Here is a 22051-nt window from a genome sequence, read left to right as displayed (position 1 = left end):
GTTCTTCTGAATTATCAGTTTCTGTACAACATAGGAGAAAGCAGAAAGCTTAGGAGACAGATTCAGAGAAATCTCATTTAGCACTTAACTGTCAGCAAAGGTTAGCTTGCTGTGGACATATACTGCACAGACAAATACCATCTGGAGAAGAGCTGTGCTGCTTTCCAACAGTCCTTCACAGCCAGCCTTTGGTATGCAAGCTTTCAACTCCTAGTTCTACAACTGGAAGCCTCAGAAAGCATAGGCTGAGCACTAACCACCATTTCTGAACACAGAGAGGGGAAGAGAGGATTTCCACCCCCCACCCCAAAAGAGGAAACCAGATTCACAGGAACAGTTAATAGCAATTTTCCTTGTCTTAGCCTAGCTGGAGAGGAGATGAGCCAGTGAATGGTGAAAGAACTCACTCCACATTTAACAAACCCTGAAGAGACCATCAGCTCAAATCTTCATTAAGTCTAAGAACAAGGCTTGACTGAACCTTGACAAGCCACAAGGCAGAGTATTCCCAAGAACTCAGGCTGACCGGGGCAAGGCTGTGGGAAGACATACAGGAATGCAGAATGTTGCAGTGCCTTCTCTGGCACTGTCCAAATTCAGATAGCAGGTTTCCATACAGCCTGCTGGAGCTGCTTGCATATGCATTCAGCTAATGAATGTTACCATACTACTGCACTGAAATGAGGCCATTAGGGAGTGTAGTGGGAAAGCAAAGGAAGGAAGAAGAATCTTCCAAGGTGAGGCTCCCAGGATCCTCTCAGACAGACATTCACAACTAGGGAGACCGGGTCTTCAGAAGGGAAGGAGCCACCAAACCACCCGTACTAGACATCTGACCCCAAGCCTCTCTAGCTCCAACAGCTAAATGCAATACAGCATGAACCAGGTCTTCCCTCTCACAGAAGGAACGCCATTTGCCCAAGTGACAGCAACTGGGACTGTGGAAGCATTCTTTTGCTGACCTAACTTTATCCACACCAAGCATTAGGACAGCTTAGCTATGGCACTTGCAAGTGTCAATCTTCCACATTGCAGCTATGTTGAGCTAAATTTTAAGTGTAAGCTGGGCCTAATTCCATTCTTGAAGCACTCTTTCCAGCCGTAGGTTATCAAAAGGGATGCCTCTAAGGTAAGCTTTTGAGAATACATCTGAATTCTCTTTAAGTTTGTGTGTAAACATTTTGCAGCATCACATTTTTGCAGTGTGAGCCATCAACCTCCACATATGCCATGCCTCTGCCCCTCACCACAATTTCCCTAGGTGTGTGGGGATTTAGCTAGGAAGAGGAAGGACAGTTTTTGCCACAGTTCAAAGATGACATGTATTGAGTTAGAAGTAAAAGATGTGTTTTTTTAAAAAACATGAACTAGGTTTTTGCCTAAAAAAAGCAAACATCCAACAGGCCAGAAGAGAAACTGAAAATCTTTACAAGATGTCTTTCAGCTCTTAAAACAGAGGTCACTAGGTCAATGAGGGTATCTCCTGTCTAAGTCATACAATATAACCACGTGCTCCATCTTGAGGAGGTCTCCATGAACCCCTACTCTGCCCATAAGACACTTTTGATAATTTCAGCCGCTGCTTCAGTAGAAAGAAGGAAAATACTTTGTACGAGGCAGCATAGATGTCTTGGTTTTCTGATAAACATGCCAGCATAGTCACAAACCAAATTACAATCAGAAATGCAATAGACAGTTAAGATTAATCATGGTTTATCAGTAGGCAGATGAACGTTCAGTAAACTGCAGATCTGTAAGAACCTAGGCAAATCACGTAGCAAAACACTCCTTTACAGTGTACACAATACATGTTTGTGAGGCACTCAAATTCTATGGCAATGAGGACAAGGTCTATAAATAAAACCATCCAGTTTCAAAGTTATTTGAATCATCTATTCCCCTGAATCCAGGAAAGCCAATTATAATACTTTTATAGCACACAATGCAGAAATCTCCTGTGGTTCAAGGACATTGGCACTGAACTATTGCAACCTCTTTGTCTTGTCTAGGGAGTCTGCTCCTAATTAGCAAAACAGTATCAATCAATCTATAAGGGACTCTGTCCTCAAAGTCTTTTAGTGACTTGGAAATGGAATTAGTTACCACTGTGATCACCTGTCGAAGCATACACAATGTAACACTTTCTCCCTACTCCCAGTTTCCAATAGCAAAGCAGGAGTCTGAGAATTTTTCTGTTAAAAGAAGAAGACTTCAAGATGTATGTCAGACCTCTCTACATGATCTAGGGGAAAATTTATCAGATTTAACTCAACCTTCTTCCCATGTTACCTAGAGAAGGAACAAAAAGTTGGGGCTTACATTTAACTTGAGACAATTGGTATAACATGTTGATGTCCACACAGAAAATATCTGTCTCTAGCAATACAAAATTCAGTGACTTATCTTATTTTATTAGGACACTGCATCTTCCATTCTCATTTACTGTAAAAAGAAAAAAAACCCTGAACAGTTTGTCAGAATATTAAATCATGGTTATATTCAGCTTTTTGCTAACTTATACAGAATTCTTCCACAGAATTGCAGCCCCCAATCTGACAATGAGCTGATTCCTGTACAGTACCTGTGTAGAATCCCACTGAAATCAAAACATGAAAGGACTGCCCACAGGGTCAATTTCAGGATAAAGACCATAAGGAGAATTAACAAGAGGATAGGCTTGTCAGAATCAAAGCCTTGACCATTGTGTTTGGGGCCATCACAGAAAATTCTCCGACCATGTCACCAAGAAATTGAGAGTGCAAACTTTTCACACAGCCAGTGGTATTGCATGAATTACTAAGACTCTCATGCATCTGACGAAGCAGGTCTTTGCCCATGAAAGCTTACGCTCTAAAATATCTGCTAGTCAACAAGAAGTCCTGTGGCACCTTGTAGTTTTTGAAGATACAGACTAACTCAGCTACCTCTCTGATATAAGACTGTAAATATGCTAAAAGCTGCATGCACACAGCATTCACGCATGCACTCTCCTTCCTAGATGTTCTTCATTATCCCGATACGAAGCAACATTTTTGGCACACTAGAAGGGAAACAAGCTAGTTAGATGCACAGAACAGGGCAGCCTTGCAGAGTGTTCATCATGTTGAGTTTAAATGGAAGGTGCTATTTGAGACTAGGCATCAGACCAGGGAGTAGAAAGTATTAATTACAAAAAAAGATCAGTCTTGTCACCAGCACAACAATTCCTACTCTAAAGAGGCATGAAGCTAACTGCTGAAGTGTTTCACATGTGGCAAAACTTAGGTGCAGCTCAGTATTGATGGTTTCCCCTCATGTAGTTGTGAAAACACATGATGAAGTTAGTGAATCAATATTTATAGCAAACTAACAAGTGGTGTTAATCTACATTGCTAATAAAACAGACATTTTAGAAAAGTGTGTGTGGGTGATGTTAATGCTCTTTTACCCAAAATAACATTTCATGCAATATCAAACAGTTAATTCATAATTTAGATCAACAAGAAATATTTTCAGAGCTGTTTTCATTTTAGCAAAAACAACTATTATTTCAGAATTCCCCTGAAGCATTTGCAACCTCAACGTAATATGGATGTGATAGTACATGAGTCTTGCAAAGTAAGGGCAACTGGGAACCGAACATAAACAAAGTAAAAGAGACTTAACAGTTTTCATTGCCATGCTCAGTTGGCTGCCAGTAACAAATTATATGAAGTAGTCATTTAGATGCTTCACATTTGTTTTTTCTCCACCCCATCTTTTAAAAAAATAAAATAAAATAAAATAGGAGTTTGGATATGACAGCAGCATCCTTTTAACATTTGGGGTTAATTTCAGATAGTTTTTAAGATTCCTTTAAAGAGAGCTTTCAATACCAGTGAGAGATTTAAATTATTCATGTTTCAAACAAGCTCTTGCTTTGATACAGCCTTTTGAAGATTACATGCAGCACTCAAGAAAGAAAATTTAGCAGCTTTTTCTGAAAGACAGCTAATGCAGATAAGATGCCTAAGGAAAAATACCAGGTGGAATCATTTTTAAAACACTGTTTGTAGGTGGGGGATTTAACATACGCGGTGATAAGAATCCCAGTTTCCTTCTAACCGATAGGTTCTACCTTTCTCTGACACCAGGCGAGGAAAGGGAAGGCCAGACAGTTTATTTACAGACCATGTCGCTTTCTGGAAAATCTCATTAATCTCCTTTGCACCCTGAACTGCGGTGGGAGACAAACTCTACAGCGCAGCATTTCAGATTCCTGCCCCTGAAATTTTCTTTCAGTACCAACGTGGGACATGGGAAGCTGGGTAGATCAACTCGTCCATCACCCCCCTATTTGTAAGGCCCCCGCCCCACCAACAACCACATCGGGTTGCTGTCAATGACTTGCCCAGCTACCGCCACGTGCTTTCTGGGGAAGCAGCGCAGCCCAGCAGAGATCCCCCTTCGCGGGGCATTTCCGTGCAGCGGAGCAGCGAGGGGCCGGCAGCACGGGCGGAGAGGTACGAAAGCGACCCCGACCCTCAGTCACATGCACGACAACGGCGGTTTTGCAAAGGGCCGGGGTGCAAGCGCGGCGCTTTCCACCGTTGCACAGGAGCGGAGCCACGGCTCAGGGCGAGCCAGAGCCCGCGCAACCCCGGTGGCTGCCCCTGCGCGCGCTCAACTGTCAGGCGCGGGACAAGGGCAGGGGGAGGGCGGGAGGCAGAGAGCGCGCATGCGTACAAGCGCCGGCCGGACCCTATGTGGCAGTCAACCGCCTTTGCCTCCGCCTCAGCGAGGGAGCGCCGGCAGGTAGGCAGGAGGCGGCCGGGGAGACTCACCGAGGCGCAGGGGCTGGAGGTGGCGCTGGGGGTTGGCGAGCGCTGCACCGTTACCAGAGCCATCGAGGCGTGGCAGGGTGTCCCGTCCGGCCGGGGGAGGGGTCTTACTCCATGGCCGGGCCCCGCAGGCGGAGCGGGCGGCGGCGGCGGCGGCGCCGCGGTGACCGCAGGGGGCAGCAGCTCAGTACTCGCCAACGGCCCCTGGCCGAGTGAGTAAGGCGCGGCGGGGCTGGGCCGGCCGGGCACAATAAAGCGCCAACGCGCATGCGCCACCTGTCAGCGCGCCCGCGGCCGCGGCCACGCCCCCGCTCTGCTGCAGGCCTTAACCCCCGCGCTGCTGGTTTCGAGCGGAGCGCACCTTGCCGCGGGGGCTGCGGCAGGGCCCGGTTCGGCCCCGCCTCTTCCCGCGCCACTCCCTCACGTGCCCGTGACGATGGACTTGCCCCTTCCCTGCCGCTCTTGGCAAGGGCTCTCAGGAGGAGCCCCGCGGGGCGCATCGCGAGGGCGGCCACCTCCCCAGTGTGTTCGGAGAGGTCGGCTTCATTAAGGCCCCTTCCAGCCCTAGGAGTCTGTGGTTCTAAAGTGTTTAGGGTGAAGTAACAATAATCGTTGAGTCACTTGGTGTTAGAGTCCATACAAGCGTCCGGGGCAGGAATTTGCTGCTGCCTCTTGTTCTATTTCGAGGGGGGCGCGAATGAGAGCTGAGTTGGAATCCTGTGATTCCAGGAGCTGGGGCTTCAAGGAAAAACATTGTGGCACATGATAAAACCACCGGTGTTGGCAACACAGATATTAGATTTGTAATTGCTCTCCAGTCCAGCCATCCTACTAAGAAAATACCATCCAATCCCCTTTTTGATTCTCTGAGATTCTCTGACTAAATCCATACAGGACCAGATACCTAGAAAGTAATGGTTCTGTGATGTGTGCACTCACATTTTAGCCATAAAATGTCCCCAGAATTCAATGTGTGGAAGTCAGGGAGCTCAGATGAGGTGGGTACTGGGCAGCAATACTGTTATGTTAATGGCTTGAGCAAAACATATTACTCTTGAGGGTTCAGTAATTTGGGTCAAGTGCAGATGCCATTAATTGGAGTTTTGCCATTGAAGTCAATGGGCTGAAGAACTGATCCTTTGTAGGACTCTATTGAAAACATTAGATATGATTATCTAGACATGATTCTGTGATTATCAGATGTCTGAATAAATATCAAGCATTCTTCTCCAACAGTCACAGAGAGGTTGCCATGTCAGTCTGTATCTTCACAAAACAAACAAGCAGTCCTATAGAACTTTAAAGACTAACAAAATAATTTATTGGGTGATGAGCTTGCATGGGGCAGAACCACTTCCTCACATCTGGAATTTCCCACAGCTTGCATTAACCCATTAATTCCTTTCCAGCACTTACTGCATTTTGCTTTCATCTCCTTCATGTTGATAGAACTGACAAGGAAGCTTTGGTCCCTCTAAATACAAGCACCAGGAAAGCCCTCACTACTAGTTCTTTGGTCTATCCCCCAAAGCCCTGCAGTCAGAATAATGATCAGTCAAGTTCTGCAAACTGTATGGCAGTTGTCCTTTACCCCATACAAAAAATAAGCTCATGAGCATGTTTGCCTCCTGGTGGATGATGGTGGATGATTGTTGTAGGAATGTTTCACTCATTTCTATACAGAAAGTCAGAACCTTGAGCATACAGAATTCACAAAAATTCACCTGTTTGGGATCAAATTTGAAGAAGAGAATAAGCAAAGAAACATTTCCAAAGAAAGTAGGGTGATCAGGAGGGTGAGGTAATACCTTTTATTAGACCAACTTCTGTCTCTCTCTGGGACAAAGGTGGCTACAACAATGCAGCATACATGAAGTGTAATTAAGCTGTTTATAAAAACTGTCTTATTTTATAGAAAGCATATTAGCACTGCTACATGATTTGTAGTGGAGATGTCAGGAAAATTACCTCCTGCCCTCTTATAATCTATCTATATATATACACACACACACACATGTAGAGAGAGAGAAAAGTATGTGTCTCCTAGAGCTGGAAGGGGCCTTGGAAGGTCATCTAGTCCAGTCCTCTCTGCCCTCTTGGCAGGACCAAGCACCATCCGTGACAGCTATTTGCCCTAATCCCTAAATGAGCTCTTCAAGGATTGAAGTCACAACTCTGGCTTTAGTCGGCCAATACTCAAACCACAGAGCTATCCCTCTCCTTGCACACCTACTGGCTCTCAATATTCTAGTGCTTCCCACCCAGAAGATATTTTTACTTTTTATGTATTTATGCATTGAATGATCATATACTATAACAAGCTCTGGCTTGCAACCTTGTGTAGCATCACCATTTATGTTAGGTTTTGTTTTCAGCTGTGTACTGCACGCTGTAGGATACAGTGTATACATATGGTTGTTCAGGAGATCAGTATTTCTGGTTTCACCTGCATTTTTAAGAGACAGAAAAGGGCTCATCTTTTGTATTGTGATCCTCTACAGCAGTGTTTCTTAAACTATGTTCCACAGAACACTGGTGTTCTGTGAACACCACACAGATTTGCTGCAAGCATCTAATACTTTTTTGATATCATACACTGATGGTATATATTTTCTGTTATTAAAACCAGATACAATATTACTTCATCATTGCTTTGACACCTGATTAAATTACTTCATTTTGATTTTGCTGTATATGTTGCTGTTTGTTTCTTTGTTTGCTGAGCTAACAATAATTTCTTAAAGAAAATTTCATATGTGTTCTGCATAATAAATATTATTGTTTGGTGTTCCATGGCATCAAAAAGTTTAAGAAACACTGCTCTATGGTATCTGGTTTTGTAACTGGATTGCTTTTTTCCCTCTACACTGCATTCCCTACACCTCCTTATTAAAATTTCCCCATGTGTTACCATAACTTTCATGTAGCTGATTAAGTTTAAAGAAATTGTCCTTAAGTAATATGAGATGTTGATGATCAGAGAAGTTTTAAGAGTGTTCATCTATGGGAAAAAATGTGTTTCCAAACAGTTCTTTCACACATACAGTAAGTGGAAACAATTATTATGTTCTTTTTAAAAAATTGAAGCTGTGAGTTTATAGCCCCTGTAACAGATTTACCACCTTCCTTTTAGTCCTTTCGTTAAAAAATATTTACAGTTCTCTGGATTTGTGTAGGGATTGCAAGATTGGTCCCTTTCAGAAATTTGACATTGGAAAATTTAAGTGGAGAAGAAATTTCATTTCCCTAAACTCATGTTGATTGGCATTAAATTACATTGCCCCTTTAATTCTTTTTTAATCAAGTCCCATATCATCTGTTCCATTATCTTGCTGGGAATCAATATCAGGCTAACAGGCCTATAATTGCCTGTGTCAGCCTGTTTAATCCTTTTAGAAACTGGCACAGCATTAACTTTATTACAGTCTTATGGAAGTTGCACTAGGATTTATTGAAATCAACATTAATGATCCATTGGTCACCTTAGCCAGCTCTTTTAAAACTCTTGGATAAAAGTCACTGGACCTGCTGCTTTAAAATGTCTTACTTTAATAGTTTCATATACCTTCATTCTCCAGAGATATTAGCTGAATGGAAATAAGATTAATATTGTATAATAAGAATCCTCTTTCCCCACCTCCAAGTACAGAACAGAACAATTTATTGAACACGTCTGCTATTCTACATTACTAATGATAATTTTACCATTTTCGTCTGGTAGTGGAGTAATACCATTGTCAGGATTCTTTTTGCTCCTAATATATTGAAAAAAACACTTTCTTATGGTCCGTACTCTGCTGTCCATAGATTTCTCCTTGTATCTCTTTGTTTCCCTAATCAATGTTCTATAATTCCTAAATTCAGATTTATATTTGTTATTATATACTTGCCTTTCCTCTATGTGTTATATGCTATTTTTTATTTCTATAGCTGCCTTCACTTCCCCACTAAGCTATGTCATTTTTAATAGGCACAAAATTTTTCCTTAATTGTGCGATTGTGGCTTTTGGGTCTTAACCACAAGGCCCCCCCCTTCTCTAGCTTTGCTAGTAAGAACTGTAGTTTCAGTTCCTCATTGTGTCCCTAATTTAGCAAAACACTGCAGCATGTACTTAACTAAAAAAGAAATTACATAGTAAAATGTGATACACTAAACACAATTTCATTGGGCAGACGGGGAATTAGTTACTTTTTTAATACATTTAAATCATGCGTAAGATTCTCGTATCTTCATCATCTGTATTTTAAAATTGTATTTTACATTTGCATAATGTATGTTCTTCGGATTTGTTCAGCGATTCTGCCGAAGAGGACCAGTCCCTAAAGTAAAAAACAATTTGCTTATATTTCTTTAGTATTTGAATGAAAATGACACTGTTCCTTTTGTTGTTTTCATCTCAGTTCCGGGCCTACGACTGCACTTTACATTGGTTGCATTTGGAGTTGTGCCTATAACTCCAATTCAGAAATGCAGATCTTTGCTCTGAGCCCAGTATGGGATTAGTCCCTCAATAAAGAGTTCAGAATTGGGGCCTTAGTGTGCCGGGAGATTTTGTGTTTTCTTTTGTTTTGGCACAGTTTCATAGGGATAAGGATAAAGTCAGTGGGAGGAACACGCATACTGCTGAATCCCATCCCAGGGACAAACCTCCACCCAAGTAGGGATTGCTTTAGTATTTTCCTAAGTCAGTCCTTCCAATGTAAACTACATACTGTAATTTAAGAGATTGGAGCCCAGGTGTATAAGATGAAGTTCTACTTGGATCTGAAATTAGAAATGTGCCTTATAATGAGCAGTAACTATGATAAGTGCTTGGAACAAATTTTGAGGCATGGTAAAAGCACAACATGGGAGCAATCCTGCATGCCTTGTGCACCATGACCTACTATTGTAGTAACTCTGGGGACATGAGGGGTGTAGGATCAGATGCTACATGTTCTCTGACATTTGGTTACAGAAAGGACAGACTAACTTAGCAGAAAGGGAGATGCTTTCATGGAAACAGTGTTGAATTGACAGTCAACTCATGCTCCCATGGGATTTTTGCCATTTTTTTGCAATGGAAGCAGAAGGAAGCTTCACATTTGAAGAGGGAAAGGATTTTTACCCCATGTCTTATTACAGGGATCGCATTGTATGTCACCTTTCTGTGCAAAATATTGTGCTTGGTGTATTGATTAATTCAAGTATGTAAGTTCCTGCAGGCATGGGGATGAACACTGGTGGATTTCACATCTGTCTATCTAGCCATCCATCTTCAGTTTGCATATCTAGTACAATCAGGTGTTCACAGTGCACAGATTCAGAGTTCCCAGTTCCTGGGGGTGACTTCCTCAGCTGAAACTGGGGCTTTGTTTTGAATAGATTTGAGAACATTGAAGGCCATTTCCATCCAGGAGTAATTAGAGAACCTCTTATTGAACCCACCTCTCAAAGCGATAGTTCTCTGGCGTTCACACATTCATGGGCACTTCCAGGGATATTTAAGCATCAAACACTTACAAAACATCACTCTTAACAAGTAAATAACAAAGTTGTTTCTACAGCTAACTAAAGGTCTAATTAATCATAGAATCATAGAACACTAGGACTGGAAGGGACCTCGAGAGGCCATCAAGTCCAGCTCCCTGCCCCAATGGCAGGACCAAGTACTGTCTTCTAAACCATCCCTGATAGACATCTGTCTAACCTGTTCTTAAATATCTCCAGCGATGTTGTTAATCGGTTGTTAACTGAAATAATCACAGACATGCAGCATGTTTAGGGCCCTTAGGACATTATAATTTGCATGTGGAAAAGTTTTCAGCGGCAAAATTTAAATGGACACAGGAAGCTATAAGGGAAATGAATTTAAAAGAACAATTAAAATGGCTCCTGTGGTAGTAACAGCCAATGATTTATATAGAAGCTTGTGCCTATCCTCCACGTTGCTGTGGGTACTGTGCTCAGTAGGACTGGCCCCCTGGATCTTTTCACACTTGCAACCCATGAGTTATTTTTATCTTCGTATTTACATATGAAGAAAGTTCCCTTGCTGACACACCTTTTATTTTATTTTATTTTATTTTCAGTACTACCAAACATCAGTGGTTATAGAATAGTACTGATATCAAGTGCACAAAGGGACAGAATGCCCCCCCCGATGGCATCTTCTGTACAAAACCAAAAACATAATAAGAGTTACCCCGGCAAAATATGCGTGATGGCATATTTGGCAAATTATTTTGTCAGCAGCACATTCCTGGTATTTGATGGCAGGAGGATATGCTTTGCTCTGAGAAAACATTAAGATATAACATCTGAGTTAAATAGGGTGTGATTAATGCTTTGCCATAGCCAACTATATTTAAATAACAGATAAATAAAAATAGAGCCATTAGATCACGCCTGCCAGTTGTTTTTCCACCTCTTCTTATTTGGCAGCTTAACAGCAGATTTGAAGAAAATTAGAGTATTTTTACAATTGATTGTTTCCTTTTTTAGAAGGATTTATAGATTGATCTCAACAACAATAATATTTTGAATTCCAAAAGAGAAACATCAGGTACATCAGGGAATGAAAAGACAAGCAGGAATTAATCATGCAGAACCTGATTTGAAGTGAACAGAATTAGAATGTTTTAAAGCCACATTTTAGATTATTCTAACATTTCCATGCCTAAAGCTTCAGATGCATTTTATTGCAGCAATGTAGGGCTTATTTCAACACATTTTACAAATAGACTAAAATAAGTGCCAAGTCCCTAGCCATCTGTTTTGCTAATTAAAACTAAAAATTTTACATTACAGTACATTGTCCCTTGAAAAGCTGATTTAGATTATTTTGGCTCCATGCTCCCTGCCTGGAAATAAATACTATATATTAAAATGAAATTAGTATTATAGTTAGAACAGAATGTGCTTTCGCTGGACAAATTGTTATACCAATAATATTTGAATGCATTCAGGAGAAATGTGATTCCTATAAAGAAGTATTAAATATACACACTACATGACTAAAGGCCTAAACAACAATCATGCATACCTTTGAACAAGTATTTATAGGTGCACACAGAGGAAAATAAAACATCTTAAAGTGGGGTCTTGGGTGTATGCCTAGGTTAGTTACATGGGCCTAGATGAGCTGGGTAGCCTTCTTCTTGCCATAAAATGGACTATATTTAAAGTGCCATTTTCCCATTAAGGTTTGCAGCTACCCCCAGTGTATAATACTCACTGCTAGGTTAATTTTACACCCCTCTACAGAGGACCCACATGAGGCTTATTCACTATTTAAATTCCAGTTAGCTCTTTAGAATGAATTTTATGTTAAGAGTTTAAGTGGGAGGTAAGTGGTGTTCTAGCCTTTGGTGAATTTCACCTATAGTTCTTTTCATCCATAGGGGACTTTACAGATATGTTAATACATGTGTCCTGCTTTGGGAAACTGAGGCAAGAAGGTTAAGAGACTTTCCCAGAGTCATAAAGTACACCAGCTCTGTAATTAGAACTCATTTTTTCCTGAATTAAGCAGATTTTAATGTTCCAACAAATAATGTACCAGATTTTGGAAAACAATACTTTCAATCTTTGTTTTGATAGATTAAAGTTGATAAGGTTCATGTTTTATGACTCTCTGATATCCAAAGAAATGAGCAATCAGAAGCCTGTACTGCAGAGCATAGTACGGTGCAGTAGTCCCAAAGATGAGTATCACATAAAACTCATAGTCCAGAGTTCTTTGCAGGTGGAGAGGGCTCAATCCACATAGTTGGGCGTCAAAGCAAAGAGTATTGAGACATTGCAGATAGACTAGCATGAGATAAACACAATTTACTGGAAAAATTTGCCATTCCATTAAAACTAGTTTGTAATTCACACAATAAAGACACTGGGAAAAATTCTTCCTCAGTGCAATTTCATTGCAGCCACTGTATTTACACAGGGGTGAATGAGAATAGAATGTCTACTCAGACCACTTTTCTTCCCCTCCTCCTTTTCATCCTGTGGAATTGGTCACCATTATACAGAATCCTACAGATTCAGGCTAAGCCTTAAAGAGCCCTGTGGGCCCACAGAAGCCAGAGAGGCCCAAAGATTTTACTGTTTTAAAGAACCACCTGTCCAAGGACCACCTAGAGTTTACTGCAGCTGGCTTACTCCACAGGCCACTCCAAAGTTGCTTGAGTCTTAATTAAAGGAACCTGGTGATGTGTATTTCAGCCTGTAATTAATTTCTGTTTATACTCTTAGGTTCTCACATCTGTTTGGTACAATCTTTGGCTTGGCCTAAAATCTTCCCATTTCTGTCCCTAGTGAATGAGCCAGTGCTGGAATTCATGGTCCCTGATGGGAAGATCAGCCTACTGTCCCTAGGTACCTAAGAGTATTCTCTCAGAAAGCAATGCAAAGCTATTTGTGTTGTCATACTTCGGCCTTTTTATTTTTCTGGTCATATGACAATGATGTAAGTTAAATAATGAAGAATTTATACTGAACTTCCAAAGAAATATAACCCTGTGTAGTGGATGCGACATACAAAGCAACCTTTGAGTTTATTGCGTAGCAACTTCACACACACACCCTGGAGTAAAACACACAGGTTGGCTCCACAGCAGGACAGGGCAATCCCTAATTTACTTATAAATTTTGTAATGGCTAGGAACAGATGGGTATCTACCAAATTCTCATTCATCTGCAATGCTTCTCTGAAAGCAGGATGAGACATTTCTGGTTCAGTACCTGCTCTGACGATAAGAAAAAACAGCTCCTCAGTAGAGATTCAGGAAGTAAAATTATATTTTTGCTAAAGGTTGATTTTAACTGGGACTTAAAAGAAGAACAAATATTCCAGTTACGTTAGGTACAATGACATCAATCCTCAAAGGTATGTGGGTGCCTAAATACATTGGCAGATATGGGCTATTATGATGAATCAGATAAAACTCCCGTCTGAAATTTTTGGGGAAATATAATTCCTTCTGAGCGAGAATGGGGCTAAATAAAATCCCAGCCTGGCCTCTTCTTTTGAAAGCACTTCAATAACTCAGACAGCCCCCAAATAATCACTTGGCCAAATTTTACACTCAATCAATCAATCAATCTCTAGCGAAATCTGTCTTGATTATGATCAGCCTTTTTTTCTTAGTGATACTGTCCTGAAAACAGAGAGGTTTTGAGTATGATCCTGGCATTTTTCAGAAAACGTTGCTAATATTGCAAGAGTTATTTACTGTTCTCATGTTCCTCCTTATCCAGTTTTCTAGTGGTCTTGGTTCCCTATTTTCTCACCCCAATTTTGGAGTTATACCAGTGTAAAATTGGCTTAATTGACTAAAGAGTAAAAACCCATTGATAGTTTGTATTTTTGTAGTGTTTTTTATTTAGTGTAAAGGCCCTTTAAAACATTAATTAATCCTCACAACCACCCAGTGTTATAAGTGAGATCCCATGTAGCAATCACATCAGTTGTCACTGAAATACACTCATCTCTAGAGTGGAATGCAGCAACTGTTTTACCAGGACACAGAAACACTATACAACACTATAATGAAGTAAATACCATAAGCAATTAAAAGTGCAGTGGTAGTTTTTGCAAGCACAGCGTAACTACTGCAGTTGGAATTTGGCAAGGACATTAACACACCTATGTCTTACCAATGTTCAAAAGGAGTTCAGTTTCACATCTAATTGAAAGAAACTCACCTAACAAGTTGCAATATGATAGAGTTGACAGGTTCCCTTCTTGCCTTTATAAATCTGTGCTCCTTACAGGTTATATCCATGACAGGAGAGAGTTTTCATTTATACAACGCAGTGCTTGCGCCAAGCGAGCAGCCTGACATATAAATCCATCTCCCCATCCTTACCGCCAAACAGATAATCACTATCCTGCACAAATGACAAAAGGGCTCCACTACACCCATCTAGAGCACCAACACAAAAATTTACCGCTAAGGATCATCATGCTCCTTTCAGGGAATATTTGGACTTAACTCCTGTCTATGAACCAGAAGGACAATATGCTAGCAATTACATTAGTGTGCCAGGGTGGTTATATAGCACCTTTTTGCATTTCCTGAAAAGCTCAACTCTTCAGGACAAATATTTAGGAGTGAAGTGAAATAGGAAAATATGTCAAAAGCAGCACTATTGATATTGCTACTGAAGAGCCTGACTCAGTCAGAAACCTCTGAAATACATGCCCATATTTTAGGGGAGTGCAGGTTTAAAGCAGAGTTTGCTTTCATCAGATTGTCCTCCAAGATGTCGATGTTGAGATTATCCTTGTTGTTTAACCCTGGTTGAGGGCATTTGCAGGATGGTGATGGTGTTTCAGTCTCTGACTTGGCTAGTAAGGCCAGATTCTGCCCACATGCCATGTGTGTAACTTCTGCAGAGACTGATAAAAATTTTGTGAGCAGGGGGTTACAGAAGTAGTTTTCAAATTTTAGCTCAAGGACCACCTAAGGACACAGGATCCTTCCTGGTGCTCCATAGACTGAACATAATGAGAGACCAATATGTGAAATTTGGTACTTTGAAAGGGAGATAGAGTCTCTAAGACTGGGGCTACGTCTACACGTGAAGCCAACATCGAAATAGCTTATTTCGATGTAGCAACATCGAAATAGGCTATTTTGATGAATAACGTCTACACGTCCTCCAGGGCTGGCAACGTCGATGTTCAACTTCGACGTTGCGCGGCACCACATCGAAATAGGCGCTGCGAGGGAACGTCTACACGCCAAAGTAGCACACATCGAAATAAGGGTGCCAGGCACAGCTGCAGACAGGGTCACAGGGCAGACTCAACAGCAAGCCGCTCCCTTAAAGGGCCCCTCCCAGACACAGTTGCACTAAACAACACAAGATCCACAGAGCCAACAACTGGTTGCAGACCCTGTGCATGCAGCATGGATCCCCAGCTGCCGCAGCAGCAGCCAGAAGCCCTGGGCTAAGGGCTGCTGCCCACGGTGACCATAGAGCCCCGCAGGGGCTGGAGAGAGAGCATCTCTCAACCCCCCAGCTGATGGCCGCCATGGAGGACCCGGCAATTTCGACGTTGCTGGACGCGGATCGTCTACACGGTCCCTACTTCGACGTTGAACGTCGAAGTAGGGCGCTATTCCGATCCCCTCATGAGGTTAGCGACTTCGATGTCTCACCGCCTAACGTCGAAGTTAACTTCGAAATAGTGCCCGACGCATGTAGCCGCGACGGGCGCTATTTCGAAGTTAGTGCCGCTACTTTGAAGTAGCGTGCACGTGTAGACACAGCTTAGGGTTTGCTTATACTCAAAAGTTAACAGCATCTAAGGTAGGATGTAAATTTAGAAGCACAATAACTATTCCAAATAACTCCACCTGTGAGCACTCTTGTTCCTATTTAGTTTAAACCACTTTCAAAGTGACCCACAAAATGAAATGCTGAAGTATCACTCAGCCTCAGAATCCAGTTGTGTCTTATATCTTCCTAACACAGAGCTCTCCATCTTATGGCAAACATGGAAGATTCTAAACCCACAGAGGAATATTCCACATTGCAAAAAGGTGCTGTCATGGGCTTGTGTGTCCCGTGGTCCCACTCCCACCTCTGTGAGCAACTGTGGGCCCTTGACCACACTTGGCCCTGTGGCTCTTACTTGCAAGGCAGCAAGGCCTAATGGCCAAAGTCAGTACAAATCACCCCTGTGATCAGGGCAGTAAGCTCTAATGGCCAAAGTCAATACCAATCTCCCCTGTGGTCAGAGCAGTAAGACCTAGTGACCAAAGTCAGTCATAGCAGCACCCGTTTCCTAGGGCCCTGCTGGCAGAGTGTCCACACACACACACTGGTTCAGTGGGGAATCCAACCACAACACATTGAGTCAGCAGGGTGGGAGGTATCACTCCCTGCCCTTCTCTGGGCCCTTTGCTACCGTGGGTCCTGGGATCAGCGTTTGCAGGCTGCTGGGATTAGGGGATTTGTCCATGAAGTGGACCCTCCAGGTCTCTCCAGGTTCTGAGTTCTGTGGGCCAGTGGGGCTTTCCCACTCTTATGCCTTTGGTTCTGTGGCAAGAGCCTCCCCCTGTGATGCTTTCTCTCCAACCATTCCCACTGACTGATCTGGGTTGCTGCCTTTTATAGCTGTTCTCCAGGTGGAGAATTCCAGCCAGGACTGTGGGGGCCTGGCTTTCTCAGCCCATAGAGGGGGTTAACCCTCTCACAATCAGTGTGGGGTTGGTATGTCCTGTCACAGGTGCAGAGGACAAACATGTCCAAACATGAAAGCAGGCATTTTTCTGCCAAGTGGCCTCACTGCTCCCCAGGAGTGTGGGAAAGATGGAGACTAAATGGGCGGTTCTGATCAACACAAAATAGGAGGGTCAATGTTACACGGAAATCCAATCCAGGCATCTGTTACAGCACACAGCTCTCTTCTTGTATCCATGTCTGATGGGAATTATTAGAAAAGATGGAAACAAGGAAGGGGAACTAAAGGAAAATATTCAAATTAGGGAGAATTGTTGTTTAGTGATTAAAACATGGACCTGATAGACAGCAGTCCTTACCCTATTCCCAACTTGACCTCCCACCAGCTTGGTGACCTTGAATACTCTTCTGTGTGGCACAGTTACCTGTCCTCAAAAGAGGTACAAATGTTTACCTCCAATAGCTCTTGGGGGCATTGTGAGGCATAGTTAATGCTTCTAACGCATATAAGCTGTGTCTACACATGCACGCTACTTCGAAGTAGCGGCACTAACTTCGAAATAGCGCCCATCGCGGCTACACGCGTCGGGCGCTATTTCGAAGTTAACTTCGACGTTAGGCAGCGAGACGTCGAAGTCGCTAACCTCATGAGGGGATGGGAATAGCGCCCTACTTCGACGTTCAACGTCGAAGTAGGGACCGTGTAGACGATCTGCGTCCCGCAACGTCGAAATTGCTGGGTCCTCCATGGCGGCCATCAGCTGGGGGGTTGAGAGATGCTCTCTCTCCAGCCCCTGCGGGGCTCTATGGTCACCGTGGGCAGCAGCCCTTAGCCCAGGGCTTCTGGCTGCTGCTGCGGCAGCTGGGGATCCATGCTGCAGGCACAGGGTCTGCAACCAGTTGTCGGCTCTGTGTATCTTGTGTTGTTTAGTGTAACTGTGTCTGGGAGGGGCCCTTTAAGGGAGCAGCTTGCTGTTGAGTCCGCCCTGTGACCCTGTCTGCAGCTGTGCCTGGCACCCTTATTTCGATGTGTGCTACTTTGGCGTGTAGACGTACCCTCGCAGCGCCTATTTCGATGTGGTGCTGCGCAACGTCGAAGTTGAACGTCGACGTTGCCAGCCCTGGAGGACGTGTAGACGTTGCTACATCGAAATAAGCTATTTCGATGTTGGCTTCACGTGTAGACGTAGCCTTAGAGAGCCTCAAATGAAATTAGCTGTATTTATTTAGGAGAGCAAAATAATAATTATTGATTTAAAAAGGAATGTGAAAGAAACATCTACCCATTGTCTTCTAACACATAGGCTTGTTTTCCTGGGTATTTTCTATCATACTGCTTTGTTTTTCAGAATTAGTGTTAATCTGCTTTTGCATGTATTACAGTGAAATATGGCTGCTGTGCCAGAAGATGAAGCCCAAACTACTACACAGAAACTGCCCAAGCTTAGTGTTAAGAATATGCCCATCAGAGAGGAAAGGAGAAGCCAGGAGAATCCTATTCTGCCATGTCTTAGGAAGGATGCCCAATGGAAAGAAGCATTCTATGAGAAGGTACAACAGAGAGCACTGAATCTGCAGAGAGAAAAGGTGGAAAAGATTCATGTACGTAAGGCAGAGGAAGAAAAGGTAAAAAAGAAAGAACCTCTGGACCTGCTGTCTAAGGAATGGTTCAGTGAAGAGAAGATGACAAGGGATACCCGTGCCTATTTGCTCGACAAACTCTTACCCACGTTAGTCCCAGGAGTGGAAAAATTGTTAATGGAAGTGGAAAGAAAGAAAGTGCTTGAAACAGACCAAAATCCACCCAAGTTTGATCCCATTAATTTTCTAGGAGAATATCTGATGAGACATAAACCTCAGTTTGACATTTCTGCAAGGCCAGGGCCCTACAAGAGAGGAATGAAGGCTGTCATGGAGGAATTGAAAACTCAGGTGCCTGATACGGCATTCAGCAGGTCAGTGAGTTTAAATTATACTTGGTTATAGTATAACCTTCTTGTGGTATCTTTGCATTCATTTTACAAAAAACAGTGCATTCCTGAATTGGGTGCAGTGACTAGAGTCTATGATGGGAAAAGTATATCCACTAGCACCAAATGAATCCCATGAAGTTCTGTGATACATCCAGCAGCCTCACCTTTAAGTCTTGGAAGAAAGAGAAGTGCCAGCACGTGGAAGACTTAGCTGAGCAATGGCTTGTGCAGATTCAAGGTAATATCCTACCCCTACTGTGTATGCAGCTGGGCGACAGTCACCACGGGTCCTGGGGCAAAGAGTTGGGGGCAGCTCCATGCCCTCAGAAGGGGCAGGGCCAAGGGTGGAAGGGATGGGGCCAAGGGCAGTCACCCTTAGTGCTGCCAGGATTGTGACACTGGGTCCCCCACAGCCACCCACAGGAGTGAAGCAGTGCTATTGGCATTTCAAAGGGGCCTGGAGCTGTGGCCACTGCCACAGCCACTGCTGAAGTAGCAGCAGCAGCAGTGGCTGGAGCTCCAGACCTCCTTGAAAGGCCAGGCCTTGGGGCTACTGCCCCTTTTCCTCCCCGCCTTCATCGGCAGTCTTGTGTGTATGTAGTGTTTGCTTTGACACTAGACACAAGGAGTGAAGACAATATATAATCTTTCTGAACATTTTTAAAACCAGTTTTAGTAATATAGGCCTGACACCCCCAAGACCGTTTTCCCCTTATGTTACTCCAAAGATACTGAACAGTAAGATTACCCAAGGTTCCTCTGCTGTCCATCCTGAAGATTTCTCTTGACTGGACCACAGCTAGAGCTATCTTGGTCTTTCTTGGGAACTCCCTCCTGGAAAATGTTTGCTATAATTGTTCTGTAGCTAGGTTCATTTCAGATCGATTAACATTTATCTCATTAGATTCTCTTTTTGTCAATACTTCTGTTTGGATCCTTATAGCCCATTCATAGTTAAGAGATGAGCTGGCTTTTGCTGTACAGTTTGGCCCAGTATTACTTAGCTAATGTATTTTTTCTATAGCATCTCACAATATCATGGAATTGTAACTTTTAATGTATTGCATTAATAACTAATACGTTCATTGTAATTTGTCAATTCAGAAAAATATGCAAGTGAACATCTGTATTTATAAGAGGAACTAGAGAGGGTAGTAACAATGCCACAGCTACACATTAACTTCCAGATCACTTTATTCTCAAGTCTCAAGTCTAAATCTGAGCCAGCCTTTTTAGGTGACAAATCTGAGGAACTCACTCAGATTGAAGTGACATTAGAGGAGGTTTTGGAGTTAATTGATAAGCTGAATAGTAACAAGTCTCCAGGACTGGACGGTATTCACCCAAGGGTTCTGAAAGAACTCAAATGTGAAATTGCGGAGTTATTAACAGTGGTTTGTAACCTATCCTTTAAATCCACTTTGGTACCAAATGACTGGAAGACGGCCAATATAACGCCAATATTTAAAAAAGGCTCTAGAGGAGACCCTGGCAATTATAGACCAATAAGTTTAACATCAGTACCAGGCAAATTAGTAGAAACACTAGTAAAGAATAAAATTGCAAGGCACGTAGAAGAGCACGAATTGTTGGGCAAAAGTCAGCATGGTTTCTGCAGAGGGAAGTCGTGTCTAACTAATCTATTAGAATTCTTTGAAGGGGTTAATAAACATGCGGACGAGGGGCACCCAGTGGACATAATATACCTAGATTTCCAGAAAGCCTTTGACACGGTCCCACACCAAAGGCTTTTATGTAAATTAGGTGGTCATGGGATAGGAGGAAAGATCCTTTCATGGATCGGGAATTGGTTAAAAGACAGAAAACAAAGGGTGGGAATAAATGGTAAATTTTCACAATGGAGGAGGGTAACTAGTGGTGTTCCCCAGGGGTCAGTCCTGGGACCGATCCTGTTCAACTTGTTCATCAATGATCTAGAAAATGAGGTAAGCAGTGAGGTGGCAAAGTTTGCAGATGACACCAAGTTGTTCAGGACAGTCAAAACCAAAACAGATTGTGAAGAACTACAAAAAGATCTCAGCAAACTGAGTGATTGGGCAGCAAAATGGCAAATGAAATTTAATGTGGGTAAGTGTAAGGTAATGCATGTAGGAAAAAATAACCCAAATTACACGTACTACATGATGGGGTCAAATTTAGCTACGACAGATCAGGAAAGGGATCTTGGAGTTATAGGGGATAGTTCTCTGAAGACATCCACGCAGTGTGCAGCGGCAGTTAGTAAGGCAAATAGGATGTTAGGAATTATTAAAAAAGGGATAGATAATAAGACAAAAGATATCATACTTCCCCTATATAAAACTATGGTACGCCCACATCTTGAGTACTGCATGCAGATGTGGTCTCCTCACCTCAAAAAAGATATATTGGCATTAGAAAAGGTTCAGAAAATGGCGACTAAGATGATTAGGGGTTTGGAACGGGTCCCATATGGGGAGAGGCTAGAGAGACTTGGACTTTTCAGTTTGGAAAAGAGGCGATTGAGGGGCGATATGATAGAGTTATATAAAATCATGAATGGTGTGGAGAAAGTGAATATAGAAAAATTATTTACCTTTTCCCTTAATACAAGAACTAGGGGACACCAAATGAAATTGATGGGTAGTAGGTTCAAAACTAATAAAAGGAAATTTTTCTTCACACAGCGCACAGTCAACCTGTGGAACTCCTTGCCCGAGGAGGCTGTGAAGGCCAGGACTCTATTAGGGTTTAAAAAAGAGCTTGATAAATTTTTGCAGGTTAGGTCCATAAATGGCTATTAGCCAGGGATAAAGTATGGTGCCCTAGCCTTCAGAACAAGGGCAGGAGATGGATGGCAGGAGATAGATCACTTGATCATTGTCTTCTGTTCCCCTTCTCTGGGGCACCTGGCATTGGCCACCGTCGGCAGATGGGATGCTGGGCTGGATGGACCTTTGGTCTGACCCAGTATGGCCATTCTTATGTTCTTATGTTCTTATGTTCTGTTTTGGTGGAATAAGGATCTGGATTTGTATGGAAAGGAGATGTTAGTGTAAAATGTCTTGTGCCTAAACTCAAACTAAGATAATGGAAGCTCCCAGTAATTAAGGCTATATCTAGAT

At 42.6% G+C, this 22051-nt stretch overlaps 2 protein-coding genes across 2 annotated transcripts in view; one reads left to right on the top strand and one right to left on the bottom strand.

Annotated features, from left to right (window-relative positions):
• The window catches only part of SSH2 (slingshot protein phosphatase 2), a 177491-nt gene extending 172474 nt beyond the window's left edge, over nt 1–5017 (bottom strand). Inside the window, exon 1 of the mRNA XM_075014051.1 lies at nt 4803–5017. Coding sequence (XP_074870152.1) covers nt 4803–4865 — 63 coding nt within the window. The 5' untranslated portion in view covers nt 4866–5017. The remainder of the gene's footprint in view (nt 1–4802) is intronic.
• Nucleotides 4741–22051, top strand: part of EFCAB5 (EF-hand calcium binding domain 5) — a 108997-nt gene continuing 91686 nt past the window's right edge. The window contains 3 exon segments of the mRNA XM_075014111.1: nt 4741–4773; nt 13096–13155; nt 18358–18929. Of these exon segments, the coding sequence (XP_074870212.1) occupies nt 18364–18929 (566 nt within the window). The 5' untranslated portion in view covers nt 4741–4773; nt 13096–13155; nt 18358–18363.

The sequence above is a fragment of the Carettochelys insculpta genome, chromosome 19 (assembly GCF_033958435.1).
Source record: "Carettochelys insculpta isolate YL-2023 chromosome 19, ASM3395843v1, whole genome shotgun sequence".
Lineage (NCBI taxonomy): Eukaryota > Metazoa > Chordata > Testudines > Carettochelyidae > Carettochelys > Carettochelys insculpta.
Note: the sequence above shows the minus strand (reverse complement) of the source record. Positions and strands in the feature narration are given on the sequence as shown.